The sequence below is a fragment of the Choloepus didactylus genome (genome assembly GCF_015220235.1).
Source record: "Choloepus didactylus isolate mChoDid1 chromosome X unlocalized genomic scaffold, mChoDid1.pri SUPER_X_unloc1, whole genome shotgun sequence".
Classification (NCBI taxonomy): Eukaryota; Metazoa; Chordata; class Mammalia; order Pilosa; family Megalonychidae; genus Choloepus; species Choloepus didactylus.
In genome coordinates, this window is record NW_023637621.1 from 1,574,475 (window position 1) to 1,591,277 (window position 16,803).

General features: G+C 49.7%; 1 protein-coding gene across 1 annotated transcript in view; it reads left to right on the plus strand.

Moving 5' to 3' along the window:
- The first annotated feature begins 13,227 nt into the window (after nucleotides 1–13,227).
- Nucleotides 13,228–16,803, plus strand: part of LOC119525811 (glycogenin-2-like) — a 50,372-nt gene continuing 46,796 nt past the window's right edge. Inside the window, 2 exon segments of the mRNA XM_037824591.1 lie at nucleotides 13,228–13,318; nucleotides 13,626–13,759. Coding sequence (XP_037680519.1) covers nucleotides 13,753–13,759 — 7 coding nt within the window. The 5' untranslated portion in view covers nucleotides 13,228–13,318; nucleotides 13,626–13,752.

Below are 16,803 nucleotides of genomic sequence, written 5' to 3' on the forward strand. Positions count from 1 at the left end.
CCCGTATTCGCTTGCTGGGAGAGAGCTTCTCTGTGTCACCACGAGGCTCGGCAGCTCAGGCTATGGGGGAGGGGGTCTCCCGACCTGGTTCCGCAGGTTTTACTTACAGATTTTATGCTGTGTTCTCGGGCATTCCTCCCAATTCAAGTTGGTGTATGATGAATGGATGGTCTTGTTTGTCCCCCCACAGTTATTCTGGATTATTTACTAGTTGTTTCTGGTTTTTTGTAGTTGTTCCAGGGGGACTACTTAGCTTCCACTCCTCTCTATGCCGCCATCTTGCCCGAGTCTCCTTCCCTTGTTTTTGATGCCCTTAACAATTTTGAGGAGCACCACTGAAGTATTTTATAGAACATCCCTGGACTTATCTGATGTTTCTTTTCAGAATTAGAATGGGCAGCACTTTTATTGATTTACTCAAATGGCTTCATATCATGTCTATTCTTGAGTGACTGGCTTTTTCATTCAATAAAACCTCTAGCTCATTCCTGTTTGTTACCAACATCTCTGCTTCATTTATGGATTAACTCTTAGTTCTTCAATGATAGACATTTCAGTTATTTCTGTGTGGGATAATAAAATCCTGGCCACAAAGAATTCAAGCCAGGCCCCAGCCATGACTATTTTTGGAGATAAATTACTGGAATTGCTGGGCTAAAGTCATACACATTTTATGTTTTGAAAAACACCATCAAATCATCTTCGAAAATGTCTTTATAAATTTACTGTTCCATTAGCGAGTGGCTGCGTCTGTCATTCTCACCAACACTTGGACATTTTTGAAAATTTCCCAGTCTGATGAGTGATATACCATGCCCATATCTACTCCACCGATTGCCAAGGAAGTTTAGCATCCTTGATTTCTTCTTGACCTTTTAAGAAACTTTTCTTCTCACTTAACTGATCTCAAAGAAAATTGGTTCTCAAAGTGTGTGATGTGGAAAACCCTGGAGGTCCTCGAAACCCTTTCAGGGGGTCTGTGAGCTGGAAACTGTTTTTAACAGTGACACAGTATTTGTTTTTTTAACAATGTTGCAGTTTGTACTGAAAGTGTAAACAGGGCTGGATACAATAAATGGTCCCTCAGTGTAAGTCAGGGCTGTGGCCCCAAATCATGCACATTGTCATTGTATTTGTCACTGCAAACATGCCATAAAGTAAAATGCAACTTTCACTAAGAATGACTTTGACGAAGCAGTAAAAATACGTGTCATTTTTATAATTTGTAATCTGGTGGAAAATGCACATAAAGTATTTCAGATTCATCAGGAAGTTCAAAGCTCGACTAAAGGAAAAACTCTTGTGCCACTGTTTGAGTCACCAACTAAACTCTCCACTTGCTCCATGGAATCTTGTTCTCACTTGAAAGGATGACTTAGAAGGCAAATGAATGTTAATCAGCCTTGTGTATTCGATAGATATTTTCTCAAAAATGGGTGAAGTAAACCTTTCAGTTCTGGAAAGACAACCAAAAGGATTTGTTGCCAGTGATAAAATGTGAGGTTTCAACGGAAAACCAGCATTTTGAAAAACTTGTCTCTGTCCTTGAGAGCTTGACAGTTTCCCAATAGCTGAAGAATTTTCTGATGAGATTGATAGTGAGGTTAATAAACATCTTTATAAAAAATATTTTGTAACTAAAATATTTGTAGCTAAAATGATATTTCTAAATTACCCCTCTATCTCATTGCAAAAGTGTACTTGCAAAAGATCTGTCTGAAGTGGATTTTAATGTATGTGGATTTTATTTAGGTGGATGCTACTGTGAAAAATTCCTTGATAGGTGTTACCTTTAAGAGATGACCAATTATCACATATGGCATCAAAAAAGAATATCCACAGTTACATGAAAAGGCTATTAAAATACTCCTCCCTTTAAAAATAGCAGAATGAGGCTGGATTTTCTTCATGTACTTCAACCAAATAGCATGTTGCAACAGATTGAATGTGAAAGGATATTTGAGAATTCAAATGTCTTCTATTAAACCAGATATTACAAAGATTTGCAAAAGTGTAAAACAATGAGACTCAATAATTTTTTGTTTGGGAAAATACTCATTTTTGGGAAAAATATGTTATTTTCTGTAAAGATATAATGGAATTACTATCTTTAAACATACTAAATAAATACAGATTTAATTTTTTTTCAGTTTTAATGACTCATACAGAAAATTATATATGTTCTGGGATAATTTGAGGACTCAAGGTTATCCTCCAAGAGCAAAGTTCTCTGCATTTTGCAGCACAGCCTTTGGCAGGGAATCAGCCAATTTCACTCATGGTGAAAAATCATTGCTGTAGCTCCAGACATCACAGCCTCATCTACCAACATTGGAGGCCCAATTAAGACCATTTCTCCCAGTCTCCTCTTTATGAGTACCAAAATCTTTTTCTTTATGTATTACCGTGTACATCTTAATCAACACATTAAAATACACACAACTGCACTTGTGATATATGTTGCAAATATTTTCTCTCATTCTTTTGGTTGTCTTGCAACCTAAACTCACTGGGGCCTTTGTCACAAAAACAGTTTATGCAATCAGAGTTGCTGGTGTCCTTTTGTGGCTTCTGGATTTGAAAATTTCCTTTTCTAACACATGATTATTATAGAGAGGTTGTATAATATTCTAATAAAATGATGTCTGCTCCAGTGAATGCCCTTATGTTTTTCTGAAGCACTCCTTAGAAACATGCATGGTCACTTTTGTAACAAACACCTTTCCCCAGTATCAGAGAGGAGAGGCCATGTGAGGCTTTGCGGTCGGGGTTACTACTTCTAAGGGGAGTGGCGGCCGGTAGCCGAGCCCTCAGCTCTCGGGGCTGCTTAAAGGTTACCGGCGGCGGGGGCTCTTTCCCGGAGGCGAGGGCGAGGCGGAGAACGTGGCCAAGGTCCTCGGCGAGAGGCGTGCAAGGAGGGCGGCGATAAGGACAAAAACACTCTTCATCCAGTAGGGGTATGCGCCAAAGAGATTTATTCAGGGGTGATTACAGGTTATATAGGCTGGTAAGAGGGGCAGGGCTGGAAAGGAGGTGAAGTAGCCTAAAATGGCAATATTGAAGGGATAGGGGCTAGGATTGGTTCTGAGAGGATTCAGGAGCCGTTGCAGCGGGCGGGGGTTGTTCTGGCCACGGTGCATGCGCGCTGGCGGTGGCAGGAGTGGCCTTGGCACCAGGGAGTGAGTGGGTAAGATAAGGAAGTGGGGAAAGGGCAGTTGGGAGAAAGGCGGTTTCCTCCGGCAAGCCTCCCCTGCCAGTGGCATTTTGGGTGAGGAAAAGGGAGCTGCCTTGACCTCGCTCCTCAGGCTCGGGGGGGCTGCAGAGGGCACTCACGCCCGTACCTACTACCCTCCCCAGGGGGTGATCAGGTCCCCTGGCCCAGGCCTGGTAAGCCGAGGTACAAGCTCAGTCCCCACAATTCCCCTTTCTTTTCTAATTAGAGGAAGAGGCTTTACCGGAGAGGCCGCTAAGGGTGAGGGAAGGGGGAGGTCAGGGAAGGGAAAAAGGGGTTGACGGTGGTTCAGCGAGGCTGGAGCTTAGTGTTGGTGTGGTGCCCGGGCGCTTGACAATGGCTCCGCTGCAGCGGGCTGGGAGAAGGTGAGGGGTTTAAAGTTCAGGGGTTTAAAGTTTAGGGGTTCAGAGAAGCTGGAACTCGAGGCGAGAGCGATGTTCAGGTGATTGAGAAGGGCCTCGCGGTCGGCGGGTTGACCGGTGGCGTTGAGGTCGCGGAGGGTTGGTTGTCATCTTGGAGTGGGGGGCGTCAGAGGTGGCGAGTCGCTGATACTGGATTTGCACGAACGAGGAAAAAATGGCATCTGTTTGTTTTTTTACAAGCTGGACAATTTTGCGGATGAGGCAGGGTCCTAAGATGAGAGCTAGAATAATTATTAATAGGGGGCCAAGAAAAGGAAGGATGTATGGGAGGATGGGAGTGAAAAAACTGGACCAATAACTGGTGGCTTCACGATCTCTTTTACGCTTTTCCAGTCCCTTTCGGACCCTTTTCAGGCTGTCCTCGACGAGATTTGTGGAATTGGCATAAACACAGCACTCTTCTTTTAGGGCGGCGCAGAGGCCTCCTTCTTTGAGGAAGAGAAGGTCAAGACCTCGGCGGTTTTGGAGCACTACTTCAGAGAGGGAATTGACAGAATTTTTTAGATGGTAAATAGCGTTTTGTAGGTGACGAATGTCCTCGTCAACAGCCGCCCTGAGGTGAGTTAGGGCGGAGCCTTGACTGGTTAGTGCAGCGATTCCGGTGCCAGCGCCGGCAAGACCTAGGAGGGAGGCAATTGTAAGGACGGTGATGGGCTCTCGCTTTTGCAGTGGGGTAGGAGCTGCAGTTCTTTCCAGACGGAGGAAGAAGTCTTCTTCGCTGTGATATAAGACTCTAGGGATAAGGACAATTAGGAGGCAAGTTTCTTTATATTCGCTGATGATATTCGTGCTGAGACAGGGGGTAAGTCCTGTAGAGGAGCAGAGCCATTGGGAGGAGTTATGAGGAATGAGAAATTTTGCCGAGCTGCTGGGAGATGAGTAGCTGGCACAGGCAGTGAGGTCGGGAGAGTTACTGGAGCGAGGACGGACGCACTTTCCCGTATAGGAGACTGAATGAAAGGTTAGGGGGACGGCAGAGGTATTCCAACTGCATTCCGAGGGGCTGTCTTCTGTGCTTTCTGAAAAGGAGAGGTTGGAGGCAACGGGCTCGTACAGTGAGGAAGAGGTGGAGAGGCAGAGCCAGCAGGAGGAGGTAAAATTGGGGTTGGAGGAGTTCACTGAGGCAAAGGCGGCTTGGATGAGGCTGAGGAGGGGAGAGGAATAACGAGAAGGGGGCAGAGGAAGCTGGGGTGGTGGGGTTGGCGATGCGTTGTTTGTAGCTGAGGTGCGGCTGGAGGGCTGTGGAAAAAGGGGGTTAATGACTTTATTGGGACCTATGCCAGAGGGTGTTTTTAATGCAGTATTTTGGCCTGGTTGGTTTACAGCCTCCTTTTTTATAAGAATAAGTGATCCTCGGTTGGCTCCTTTTTCATAGATTTTGAAGCCTCAAGTTTGACCGAGTAACCAGGAGGGATCAGTGGGGAGCTGCACTGTAAGATTAAGTTGTGTGCAGGATCCCTTACTTTTTTGGCCGAGCCAGTTAACAGTAGGGAGTTTGCACCCTGTAGGGGCCCACTTTAAGGAAAGGTAATGATTAGGAACAGGAGGCTTTCAATTAGTGGTTAATTTTTCACACCCCCAGTATGCACAGTAGTACTCGTTGGGGGAATTACAGTACGATTTTCCAGGATTTGAGGATGGGCACATGTAATATTGGGCCTGGGGATCACTTACCTTTTGAGCGCAGGTTTCTTCGACTCTGGAGACAAAGGTGGCGAAAGGCTTACTCGGCTCCTGGAAGAGCTTGGTAAATTTATTAGGCCGACAGGTAGAGCAGTTGGCAAACGCGCGTAAGGCGATTTTCCAAAGGATAGGCCAAAAGGTGGTAGGTGCATTAATATAGGCAGATGCATTTAGAAACGCTCCAGTGCCCAAATAGGCTTCGGGGGGATGATAGACTCCAATGGCTGCATCTTGCTCACTTTGCTTAGCTGCTTCTGCCTGGAAGTGAGCACGCCAGTCAACAAACTGACCGGGGTTAAAAATTGAACGGGCAAGCGAGGCCCAGTCTTGGGGGATGCAATAGTTCATGGCGAGATCCTGTAGTATTTGGGAAGCATATGGGCTACCTAACCCGTCCTCCCTGACGGCTCTGCGAAGCTGCTTGATAGTATCTAAGTCAATGGGATACCAGTCATGCGGCCTCTGTGGGGTGGGGGAAGGTTAAGAGGAAAACAGCGAAAAGCACGAGAGAAAGGAGGACACGCTTGCAGAGGACTTGGCGCGGGAGTGGGGGTAGGGGGAGCGTTGCCCCAAGGATTGCCTTGAGGTGCAGAAGGCAGCCAGGGGTTGTTAGTCGGCAGGGTGGAAGGAGCGGCGGCAGCTGCCGGCAGCGGCTCCGAGGGGGAGCTCCCCGGAGGGAGAGGCGGGAGTGGGAGGCCCCAAGCGTCGCAAGATGGCGGCGCAGTAGGCGTGGCTAAGACACAAGATGGTGGATCAGCCCCGCCCTGTGAAAGGGTGGGGTTCAAGGCATAAGATGGTGGACTAGCTCCGCCCTGTGGAAGGGCGGGGTAAAGCGTATGCGGTTTCCGGTCCAGCTTAGGGCTGATGTCATCACCAGAGCATTTCCTCCCCTCGATGGAAGAAGAAGGAGGAAGTTCGCCATCTTGGCGTGGCGCAGTGTTATTTTGCTTTTTGGGAGTCACCTCGAGCGCGTTGTTAATCTGCTCGACTAAGGACTCCGTGTCTGAGTCATGATTTGAATTAGTATCGCTATCTGAGTCTGTTGGCTGGGTTGATAGTGCCTCCTTGGATTTAACGGGGCCTCTATCAGGGGGGAGGGAGCCTTGAAGGCAGGAGCGGATGGTTATTAAGGTGGGGAGCAAGCCGGGAGGGAAGCGCTTGCTCTCATGTTCCATGGCATTAGTGACTCGATCAATAAGGCGATCATAAGTAACAGGGTCCCAAAGATGGCAAGTGGTGAGCCATGGGTTAAAGGGCAGCAGGAGATCCCAGTATATCTGCAGCTGCCGGACAGACACTTTACAGCGATGCGTGTCTAGGAGACCCGCTAGAGCACGAACTTGAGGTGCCTGACATGTAGATATACGATTACCCATAGCTGAGGGGAGAGGAGGGGGAGTTGTTCCCGAGCCGGGCCGGCCGGCTGGCGGGGAGGAGAAGGAGGAGTAGTTTACTGAGCAGAGAGAATGAGATAAACTGTGGCTGCAAGGCCGAAGGAGACGGCGAGAGCAGAAAGCAGTGCCCTTTGGCAACGAGAGCAGTCAGGGGGGGCAGTTGCAAAGAGGCACACGGCACCAAATGAGGAAATAAAGATACAAAGAACTACAGCAAAGTAATGGAGGGGAAGAGGGAGAGCGTTAGGAGGAACGGGGGTCATAGAAGTGCGCATACAAGAGGACGAAGAGAGCGTGGGGGAAGGGAGGAGTTCCTACTGGATGAAGAGAGCGTGGGGGAAGGGAGGAGCGGCTTCGGAGCAAGGAACCTCACACGGCTCCGGAAGCGGCGAGGGAGAGGCGGCCCTACCTTGCAGGCGAGGAAACGGGAAGCTGGAGAGGCGTCCGGGCGAGCGAGTGACCTGCCAAACTGTCGTGTGGAGACGTTCCTCACACGGGGCACCAGTTGCGGTCGGGGTTACTGCTTCTAAGGGGAGTGGCGGCCGGTAGCCGAGCCCTCAGCTCTCGGGGCTGCTTAAAGGTTACCGGCGGCGGGGGCTCTTTCCCGGAGGCGAGGGCGAGGCGGAGGACGTGGCCAAAGTCCTCGGCGAGAGGCGTGCAAGGAGGGCGGCGATAAGGACAAAAACACTCTTCATCCAGTAGGGGTATGCGCCAAAGAGATTTATTCAGGGGTGATTACAGGTTATATAGGCTGGTAAGAGGGGCAGGGCTGGAAAGGAGGTGAAGTAGCCTAAAATGGCAATATTGAAGGGATAGGGGCTAGGATTGGTTCTGAGAGGATTCAGGAGCCGTTGCAGCGGGCGGGGGTTGTTCTGGCCACGGTGCATGCGCGCTGGCGGTGGCAGGAGTGGCCTTGGCACCAGGGAGTGAGTGGGTAAGATAAGGAAGTGGGGAAAGGGCAGTTGGGAGAAAGGCGGTTTCCTCCGGCAAGCCTCCCCTGCCAGTGGCATTTTGGGTGAGGAAAAGGGAGCTGCCTTGACCTCGCTCCTCAGGCTCGGGGGGGCTGCAGAGGGCACTCACGCCCGTACCTACTACCCTCCCCAGGGGGTGATCAGGTCCCCTGGCCCAGGCCTGGTAAGCCGAGGTACAAGCTCAGTCCCCGCAAGGCTTGAATGCACCGAGTAGAGACAGCATACGCCTCTCCGCGGCTGCCGGGACATGGACACACAAACAGGAGCAGGAGCTTAGCAACATCCACTGCATGCTGTCCCCTTGGTGTTTACAAAGGGCCATACCCCTGAACCCAGGCTCAGGAACTGTCTCGTGCCTTACTGCCTTATGCCCTGCTTTCTGGGCACAGATTCCAAGCAGAAGAAGGGTGGAGTGAGCATGTGGGGGTGGGAAGCAAGGTGAGCATCCAGGGAAGTTTGGTTTGGGAGGTGAGGCAGGACATGTAGCACCCTGCAAGCATGCCTCACTCATTCTTTGCAAGCACCTATAAAATTTCCCCTTCTGCCTGTTTCCAGCTGCCTCAGCCTCTCTTCACCTCTGCCCAAGGCACCTCCTGTCTCTCTAACCACCATGGCTCTTGCTGCCCCCTCCCCAAATCTTGTGCCTCAAGGGTGCACAGCGTGCCAGCTCCCAGCCTCGGATTTCTGATTCCCAAGGGGTTTTGGGGGGGTGGAGGTTGAGAATGTGAATTTCTCACCATTTTTCAGGTGATGCTCGGTTGCACTGAACCAGCACACCTTGCTCAGGAAAGAAAAGAAGGCAACATGGCTCCCAGCAAAACACAGAGTAGGGTTTTGGCCAAGGAGTGGCCACCTGGGGTGGTGGGAGGTATGGAAACTAGAGTGTGATGAGACGTGGAAAAGCTTCATTTTCTCAGCCCCCGAGTCACCCAGAGATGTTTCCCAAGAGCTTCTTAACTGGCTTCACTCTTTCTTCAAGGGGCTGCACATTTCTAGGGGACAGGGACCCCTTCCAATTTCACCCCCTCCTCTCCACCTTAAGCTGCCCCAGCCCAGACCCTCCACCCATTTTCCTAGGTGTTTGGTGAAGGAGAGGAGCACGTGGTGGACCCTGCCCAGCTGTGCTTCAAATAAAATTTCACTCCGTTTACCTGAGAGTTGGATAGAATATCGGTGTTCCAAGTAAAGCCTAACTATCCGGAGCTTCTTTACAAATGGGAAATCAGGGTGAAATGGGTGGCTGAGGGAGAGTGTGGAGGAAATGGGCTGTCTCAATCCTGGGGCTGCACACATGGCAAGTGGGTGCTCATTTCCTCCCCAAAAGGCAAGACGGTGCCTGTTAATCCCCAAACCCTATTCTCTACATGGCACAGCTGAACCCCAGCCAGCATCACCAAGCCCTACGCATCCTCTCTTGGCTGGCAAAGTTCCCTCTGTCCCTCAGTGGATGGCTCTGTTTTGGAGCCCCTTGTCACAACTAGGGGCAGGAATTGCTTCTGACATGGAGAGGCTGGGGGTCAGGGATGATGCTCAATACCTTACAGAGTACAGGATGGCCCCCTACCCTGGAGTTATCTGGGCCCAAATGTCATTAAGACATAAATGCCTATCAGTCTACCCACTTATCCATCATACTCAATCTATCTATCTGTCCATCCATCCATCCATCCATCCATCCATCCATCCATTCATCCATCCACTCATCCATCCACCCATCCATCTATCCATCAACCCATTCATCATATCTGTCTATCCATCCATCCATTCATCTACCCACCCATCCACCATATCTGTATCTATCCATCCATCCACCCATCTATCCATCCTTCCATCCATCCACCTATATATCCATCCATCCATCCATCCACCCATTCATCCATCCATCTATCCATCCACCCATCCATCCATCCACCCATCCACCCATCTACCATCCCATCCACCTATCCATCATATGTATATCTATCTATCCATGTATCCATCCCTCCATCCATCCACCCACCCATCTACCCATCCATCCACACATCCACCCATCCACCCATCCATGTATTCAGGCATGCATCCATCCATCAATCCACCCTTCCATCCAACCATTATCTACCATCCATCTATCTACCTATCATCTATCTATCCATCTATCACCTGTCATATACCTATCATCTATCCATATATCTACAATCTATTTATCAGCTATTTACATATCTAGCTTATCATGTATCTACATCTATTTATCTATCATCATCTATATCTATCAGCTATTATCATCTATCTATCATCTATCTATCTGCCATCATCTATACCTATCAGCTGTTTATATCATTTATATCTATCTATCCATCATCCACCTATCTACCTATCATCTATCTATACATCTTTTATCAATCTTTCTATCATTTATGTTCCTATCTTATCTATCAATCTATCATCCACCTATCTACCTATCATCTATCTATCCACCCATTATCTATCAACCCCTTATCTGTTATCTAACTGTATCCATACATCTATACTTATCTATAGACTGTCTACCTCTTTATCTATTTCTGGCAATGCTTCAGAAGTGGGGTCAATGTTACCTCACGGGTATTTGGCAATGTCTGGAGACATTTTTGTCTGGTCACATTTGGGGAGGGGGTGCTCCTGGCATCAAATGGTGGGACCAGGAGGCTGCTCAACACCCCACAATGCCCAGGGCAGCCCCCATCACAAAGGATTTAGCCCTCAAGAACTGAGCCCCCAAGATGCAGCCTGGCTGGACCTGTTCCCAGTTCCTGAAGAGCGTTCGTGGCCAGATGATTGCATCAGGAGCTCAGTGGTCAGTCACTGGTCTGCTTGGAAAGAGAAATGTGCGGTCAGGCAGAAGGAAGCAAGCGCTGTCTGGAGCCAGGCAGAGAAGCAGCCCCTTGCTTTTCCAACCTGGCTAATTAACTCCCAGACAGAAAGAATCCCTTGTGAGAAAGCTGATCTCCACCATAGTTAATTGGATTTCATCTTTGATGGTTCCACGCAAAGACCCCTGAAACAAACATCAAAGAACCTGTGGAGCAGTTGTGGATGAGGAAATGTTCCCACTTGTGTCCTGAGGACCTGGTGGGGAATTCTGCTCACTACGGCCCCAACTTGACTTCTACCCAGAAATTGTTCTCTTGCTATAGGGCAACGTTTCTCAACCGGGGCAATTTTGTCTCTCGGGATACTTGGCCAAGTCTGGAGGCTTTTCTGGTTGTCACTAGTGGAGGAGGGGGTGCTCCAGGCATCGAGTGGGTAGAGGCAGGGCTGCCCCAATGATTTTCTCATCCAACAGAGAATCATCCAACCTCCGAGCTGAGTTCAGTACTAGCAGGTAGCCCCCTGGGAGGTCAGAGAGGGTCCAAGCCTTTTCGTTTTGCAATACAGTAGCTATATTTTCATCATCCGTCTGCTGTCCCCAGATCTGCATTTCTGAGACTGAGCCTGGATCTGCCATCCGTCTCTTCCGTCTTCACACCCAGCCTCCTTTTCCAAGGCTTGTTGGCTGTGACCCCTTTAGAATATGCAAAGATGCAAAGGTAACCGAGTCCCGCACCAATGACCAGAAAGTAACTGAGTAAAATGGAGGGTATGGAGGGCAGGTTTGACGGGAGGCAGCCCTCTCTGGGGTGTCACCTTCAGAGAGCTCAGCCTAGTGGAGTTTCACCTTCCCCTTGGAACAAGTGACCTGTTGATCCAAGGAGATTCAAGGAGATGGGAGAGCCCTGAAATAGCTGCCTGCCCTTCCCACCTGCATGTGCTCACACAGTGTTTTGGCCCCAGTCTTGGTTAGCCTCCTCCCTGAGGAATTCTCTGGCAGGTGTGCTCACCTGAAGTCCTTTCTTTGTTTTCTGGGACTTTCCACAGGCCCTGGGGGTACTTGCTCCCACCCTGCCTTAGCTCACAGTCCCTTCCATGGCATGTGGCCAAGATGCCCAGCTTCCTCTCTACCCTGTCCTCTCCACACATTCAACTGAATTCATGATGCACCTGCAGGTTTCAAACTGGAGCCCCTGGGAACTAGCCCTTAACAGCAGATGGCCTTGGCTCAAACTGGAACTACTCATCAACATTTGACAATTGGGTCAGTCCATACAAAACCCCAGGGCTTCCCTGGACAAATCCTAAGGCTGGGTAACCCTGGTCAGCATGCTCTCCTCTGTCCCCCCAGTTGGCTGCAGGTGAGGGGTGCAGTCCTACAGCCCCCCTGCACACCACACCCTTGCCCAGGGTTGGCTTGGCCCCTGGGGCTGACCAGACAGGCCTCCAAGGGCTTGTCCTGGTCCTGAGGTCCTGATTTCAACCCTCAAAGGACCCTCCACTGGCCTCTCCCCTCACTGAGGCTTGGCAGGGGATCCTGATGTGGTTTGGGGGACACAGAGGTCAAAGGCTCAGGAAGTGGCTGGTATATCTGAATCCATTCCCCCATTTGTTTGTGCACGCTCATTCACTCATGCATTCGTGCATTTATACATTCACTCCTGCCTGCATTCTGTTCTCACTCATTCATTCATTCTTTTACTCACTCTTGCATGCAAGCCTGCTTTCACTCATTCATAGATCCATTCATTCATTTACTCACACAAGCATGCATTCACTTTTTCATTTATGCATTGACTCATCACGTATGCATTCACCCATTCATGCAGTTAACTCAGTCACTCATTTGTTCATGCATATATTTACCCATGCACCCAATCATTCTCCCAAGCATGTGTGCACTTATTCATTGACTGATGTGTGCATTCATTCAGTCAGGTATTCATGCATGTATTCACTCACTCATTCATTTATTCAGTTATTCATGAATGCATGCATTCACTAATTCAATCATTCATTCATGCAGCTATTCAGTCTTGCATGCATTCATCCATACAGGCACTCCTTCACTTATTCATTCATCCATGTATTCATTCACTCATTCCTACATTCACACATTCATTCACTCATTCATATAGTCACCTGCTCACTCATCCATCCACGGTAGCTTCTAGTTACCCACTAACGAATTAGCTCATTCACACATGCACTCATTCAATTACGAATTTGTTCAGCAGCCCAGGCACTTTTCACTCATCTCTTCCTTCATTTATTCTCTCTTGCATTTGTTCACTCACTCATTCATTCCCTCTTTCACGGTTCACTCTTTACTCCTTCGTGCATCTCATATTATCAGTACCAAGCCGTTCCCCTGCTGACAGGCCCCAGAGGTTTCCAGTGTGGCCTCCACCCCCAGCAGCCGCTGGCCTTGGGCCCAGACGCTTGAGACCTTTGCAAACATTTACTTTGGGCCTGGTCGATTAAAGGTTAAACGTCCAAACTTAAAACCGCAGGCTAGTGGATTCAGCCGGAGCCTGGAGGAGGGGGGCGGAGGCCGGGCTAGGGGATGAAAGGCCCCCCCTTTTATCTTTCCAGCTCTCTCCCGGGCGGTGCAGCAGGCGCGCGCCCGTGTGGTGGGGGGGCTGCCGCTCGGCGGCGAGGACAGACCGGCACCCCAGAGGCTCCAGCGGGGGCAGGGCCGGGCTTCCGGCGAGCGGCCAATCGCGGGGCGCAGGCGTCGGGCCTCCCAGCACCCGACGGGGGCCAGAGGCTGCCCGGAGCGCCAAGGAGGTGGGGGTGCACGGGGGGCGCCCAGGGGCTGGGAGCGCCGGGTTGGCACGCAAATGCTCTCCCGGGGCGCAGAGGCGGCCGGTGCGCGGCGCGGCTGCTGGAGGCACAAGGCAGGGATGGGGGGTGGAAGTAGGGGAGGGAACAGGCTCAGGGCGTGAGGGACGCGCGGGTGTCTGGGAGGCGCCGGACTGCGACGCAGAGGCTGTCCCGGAGCGCCGCGCGAACGCAGGTGTCAAAGGCCGGACCCGGGACGGCGGGGAGGGAGGTGGGGCCCGCGGGTCTCAGGAACCAGCTCTGTCGCTCGCAGGCCTGAAGTCCGCGTGGGTCCCGGGGAGACAATCCCCGGCTCGGCCTGCTCGCCGCCGGGAATCCACCCACCGCGCCAAGGCGCACGCCGACCCCTGCGCGCCCACCGCCCCGCGGCGCTGTGGACCATGTCTGGTGAGTGGTAGAGGTCCCTCCCTCATCAGCCTACTCCCTTTTCAGCCTCCCTGTTGGAGCTGGCACGTAGGAGATTACCCTGCGCCCGGGAGACCCTGCCTCTTCCGCGCGAGGGCCTCCAAACCCAAGATACCTGTGGTTAACTGGCCCGGATCTCCCCGGAGCTAGAAGGGCCGGCGCTGCTAAGTGCGGTAGTGGGAGATGTGGGAGGTCCCAAGAGCTGGGAGGGGGTGATTTATGGCGTGGTAAGGGGCGTTGAAGTTCTCTAAATTCCCTTCTGTATAAAGTAGCCCTAGTTTCTTCGGAATATGGATGAGCTAGCTGGCTAGTGTCCTCACGGCCCGGAAGGCCGAAGGAAGGGGGCCCATTCACGCCCCTAAAACTCACAGGTACGCCTCGGGGTCCTCCTGAATCCATAATTTCTTATACAGTAAAGTTCCTGGTGAAGTCCCCAGAAGGGCAGCACGTCCAGTGGAGGCTTTTGTGGGGTCAGCTGTAGACAGTTGGAAGGCCTGGAAAGTGGGAGACTAGAGCAACCACCCAAACCATCAGAAACACCGGTACCCTTTTGACAGGGAAGGTGCACAGCTCTCAAAGGTGTGTTTTTTAAAACACAGGTTGCTTGTTGTTTCCAGCAGGGATTTGTGAAATCCCTGCTGCTTCTGTGCTCCCCCTACTCTGACCTTAGAAAGGAAAGAGGTGAGGGCAGGGATGGAAAAGGGAAGGTGAGCAGTAAGATTCCCTTCAGAGAAGTAGAAAAGAGTCTCTGTTCCAAGATATTTGGAGCTCTCCAAAGTGCAAACCACCGGTTCCCCCGAAGCCACAAGGTCTAGAATAATGAGGACATTCAAAGACAGACATTTAAACCCTTCTGGATGGGCCTTGAAGTGCACTCAAAAGACCTGCCCTGGTATCAACTCTTTGCAGAAAACAAAATTTGTCTTTGAGAAAGGGTGAAAAGACAGAGGAGGAAGCCATTGATGTTATTTTCAGAGGCTGGATGGATGATTGAGTGAGTGGAAGACAGGCGAGGGACAGGAATAAATGTATTTCACTGACTCCTTAAGAAACTGTCAGCCACAGTCAGCCCTAGGCTGAAATTGATTTTGCAAGAAGTTCTGCTTTTTTGGTCGGGGAATGGAGTGCAGAGAAAGGCTTTCTTTCGGCTTCCCCATTGTGAGCTGCCTGGCCAGTAGTTCCCCAGCCCCTATCCTACTGAAACGTGATCCTCTAAGTGCAATATATTGGATTATGATGGATATCCCCCTTGCATATTACCCCGAAACTTGATCATTGGAAGCTTCTTAAAGGTAAGGCAATGTAGAATTGGATAACCTATCGATGAATTGTTTATATTATGTTGTGTTAAAATCCCCGGGTCTGTCTTGCAGTTTGGGTGGATTGTGTATCTGCATATGATTTTGTTGCATTGTCCATGGACCCAGGGTGGGAAAGCTTTAGAGGTGTGTGATTTGCATCTAGAGGGCAAGGCTGAGTCTTGGGACCCAACTTGCTGGAGAAAGGAAAGAGAGAGGGTCTCATCAGTATATTAATAGGATTAATGATGTCCCCATCCTAAAACAAGAGAAAGACAAGGCAACCCATGTGTAGTTCCATAAACTGGGCCCTCCCCGCAGACCTGTCCTCGTCCCTCTCTCCACGAAGGTTCACGTGTCTGGGAAAATTGCCTGTCCTGCCGATCCCATTCTCAGCTTCTCAGGTTCCCAAACTCCTCTCTGCTGATGCACCTCACTCCTTGGGTGAAGGAGATTTGTTCTTCTTCCAGGGCTTCTGGACTCCTGCCTGCCCATGGGTGTTTAGATTCCCCTTTGGGAAGCAGCTGATTTGTCTGGACCAGCTCTTGGACATGGTCTTTGTTTCCTGGGGCTGCCGTGACAAAGTGTCACAAACTGGGTGGCTTGGAAAAGCAGAAGTTTATTCTCTCATGGTCCTGGAGTTCAGAAGTTTGAAATTGTGGTGTGAGCAGTGCCTTGCTCCCTGTAACCTGTAGGGTTCTGGTGGTGGATGGTTCTTTGGTTCAAATTCCACTTCCCTCTTTACTTGTTGTCTCTTTCTCTCTCTTCCTCCCTCCCTCCCTCCCTCTGTTTCTCTCCCTCTCTCTCTCTCCATTCAATTCTTCCCTTCTTAAAATGGCACCACTCAGAGTAGATTAGGGTTCACCCCTATCTAGTTTGACCTCATCTTAACTAATCTTTTTTGGGGGACATGATTCCATCCATAAGAGTCAGAAACACGAAATGACTGAAAATCTAACTTTTCTGGCCTCTGGTTTTATATAACTTTTCATCATGGGAGGCCTATGTTGACAAGCAATGGTGAATCAAACCAAACCTAGCTAATTAGGCATCATTTTTAATAGGTGCAATGCAGGCATGCTTTTGACTGTTGAAAGGATAAATGAGTGCAAAACAGGCTAGTGAGATATCTTTTGTGTATTCATGTTAGAAATTGAATGCTCTTTTCCAGAATATTCAACTTCCCATTCCCACCATCCCCACCCCCAATTTTTTTCTTCTCAATGCTCTACTGGGAGTTTTCTTTTTCTTTAAGGAAGACCTAGTCAACATGGTTTAAATAGAAAATAAATAGGAAATTGCAATGATAAAAACGTAGCTTGTGTGTAAAAGGCAGTTCAGCAGCCCAAAAAGGGCTGTTGCGTGTAAGTTTAAAACTTAAGGGATCTCCCAGTGATTGATAGTTTTCCTTTCTCAATGGTGGGTCCAACATTGGTGACATTCTTCATGAGTGTTCTTTGTAATGAATAAGTCTACATCTTCAGGAACAAATAGAAAACCAGTAGCTGCACTAATCAACCTTTGATCAGTTTGCCATCTCTATCATTTCCACCCCAATACCTTGCTTTGGGCCAATTGAGGACCACCTCCCTTCTCATTGAATGGGGGTCAGTGGGATGGTGTCTTGTGGTCTTGAGCTTCTCTTGCAACTGTGAGCTCTCCTGAGGACCCGGTGTTTTATTTCCCATGTAGGAGTATCTCCAGACTTCTCCACCTGGATATCTTCTG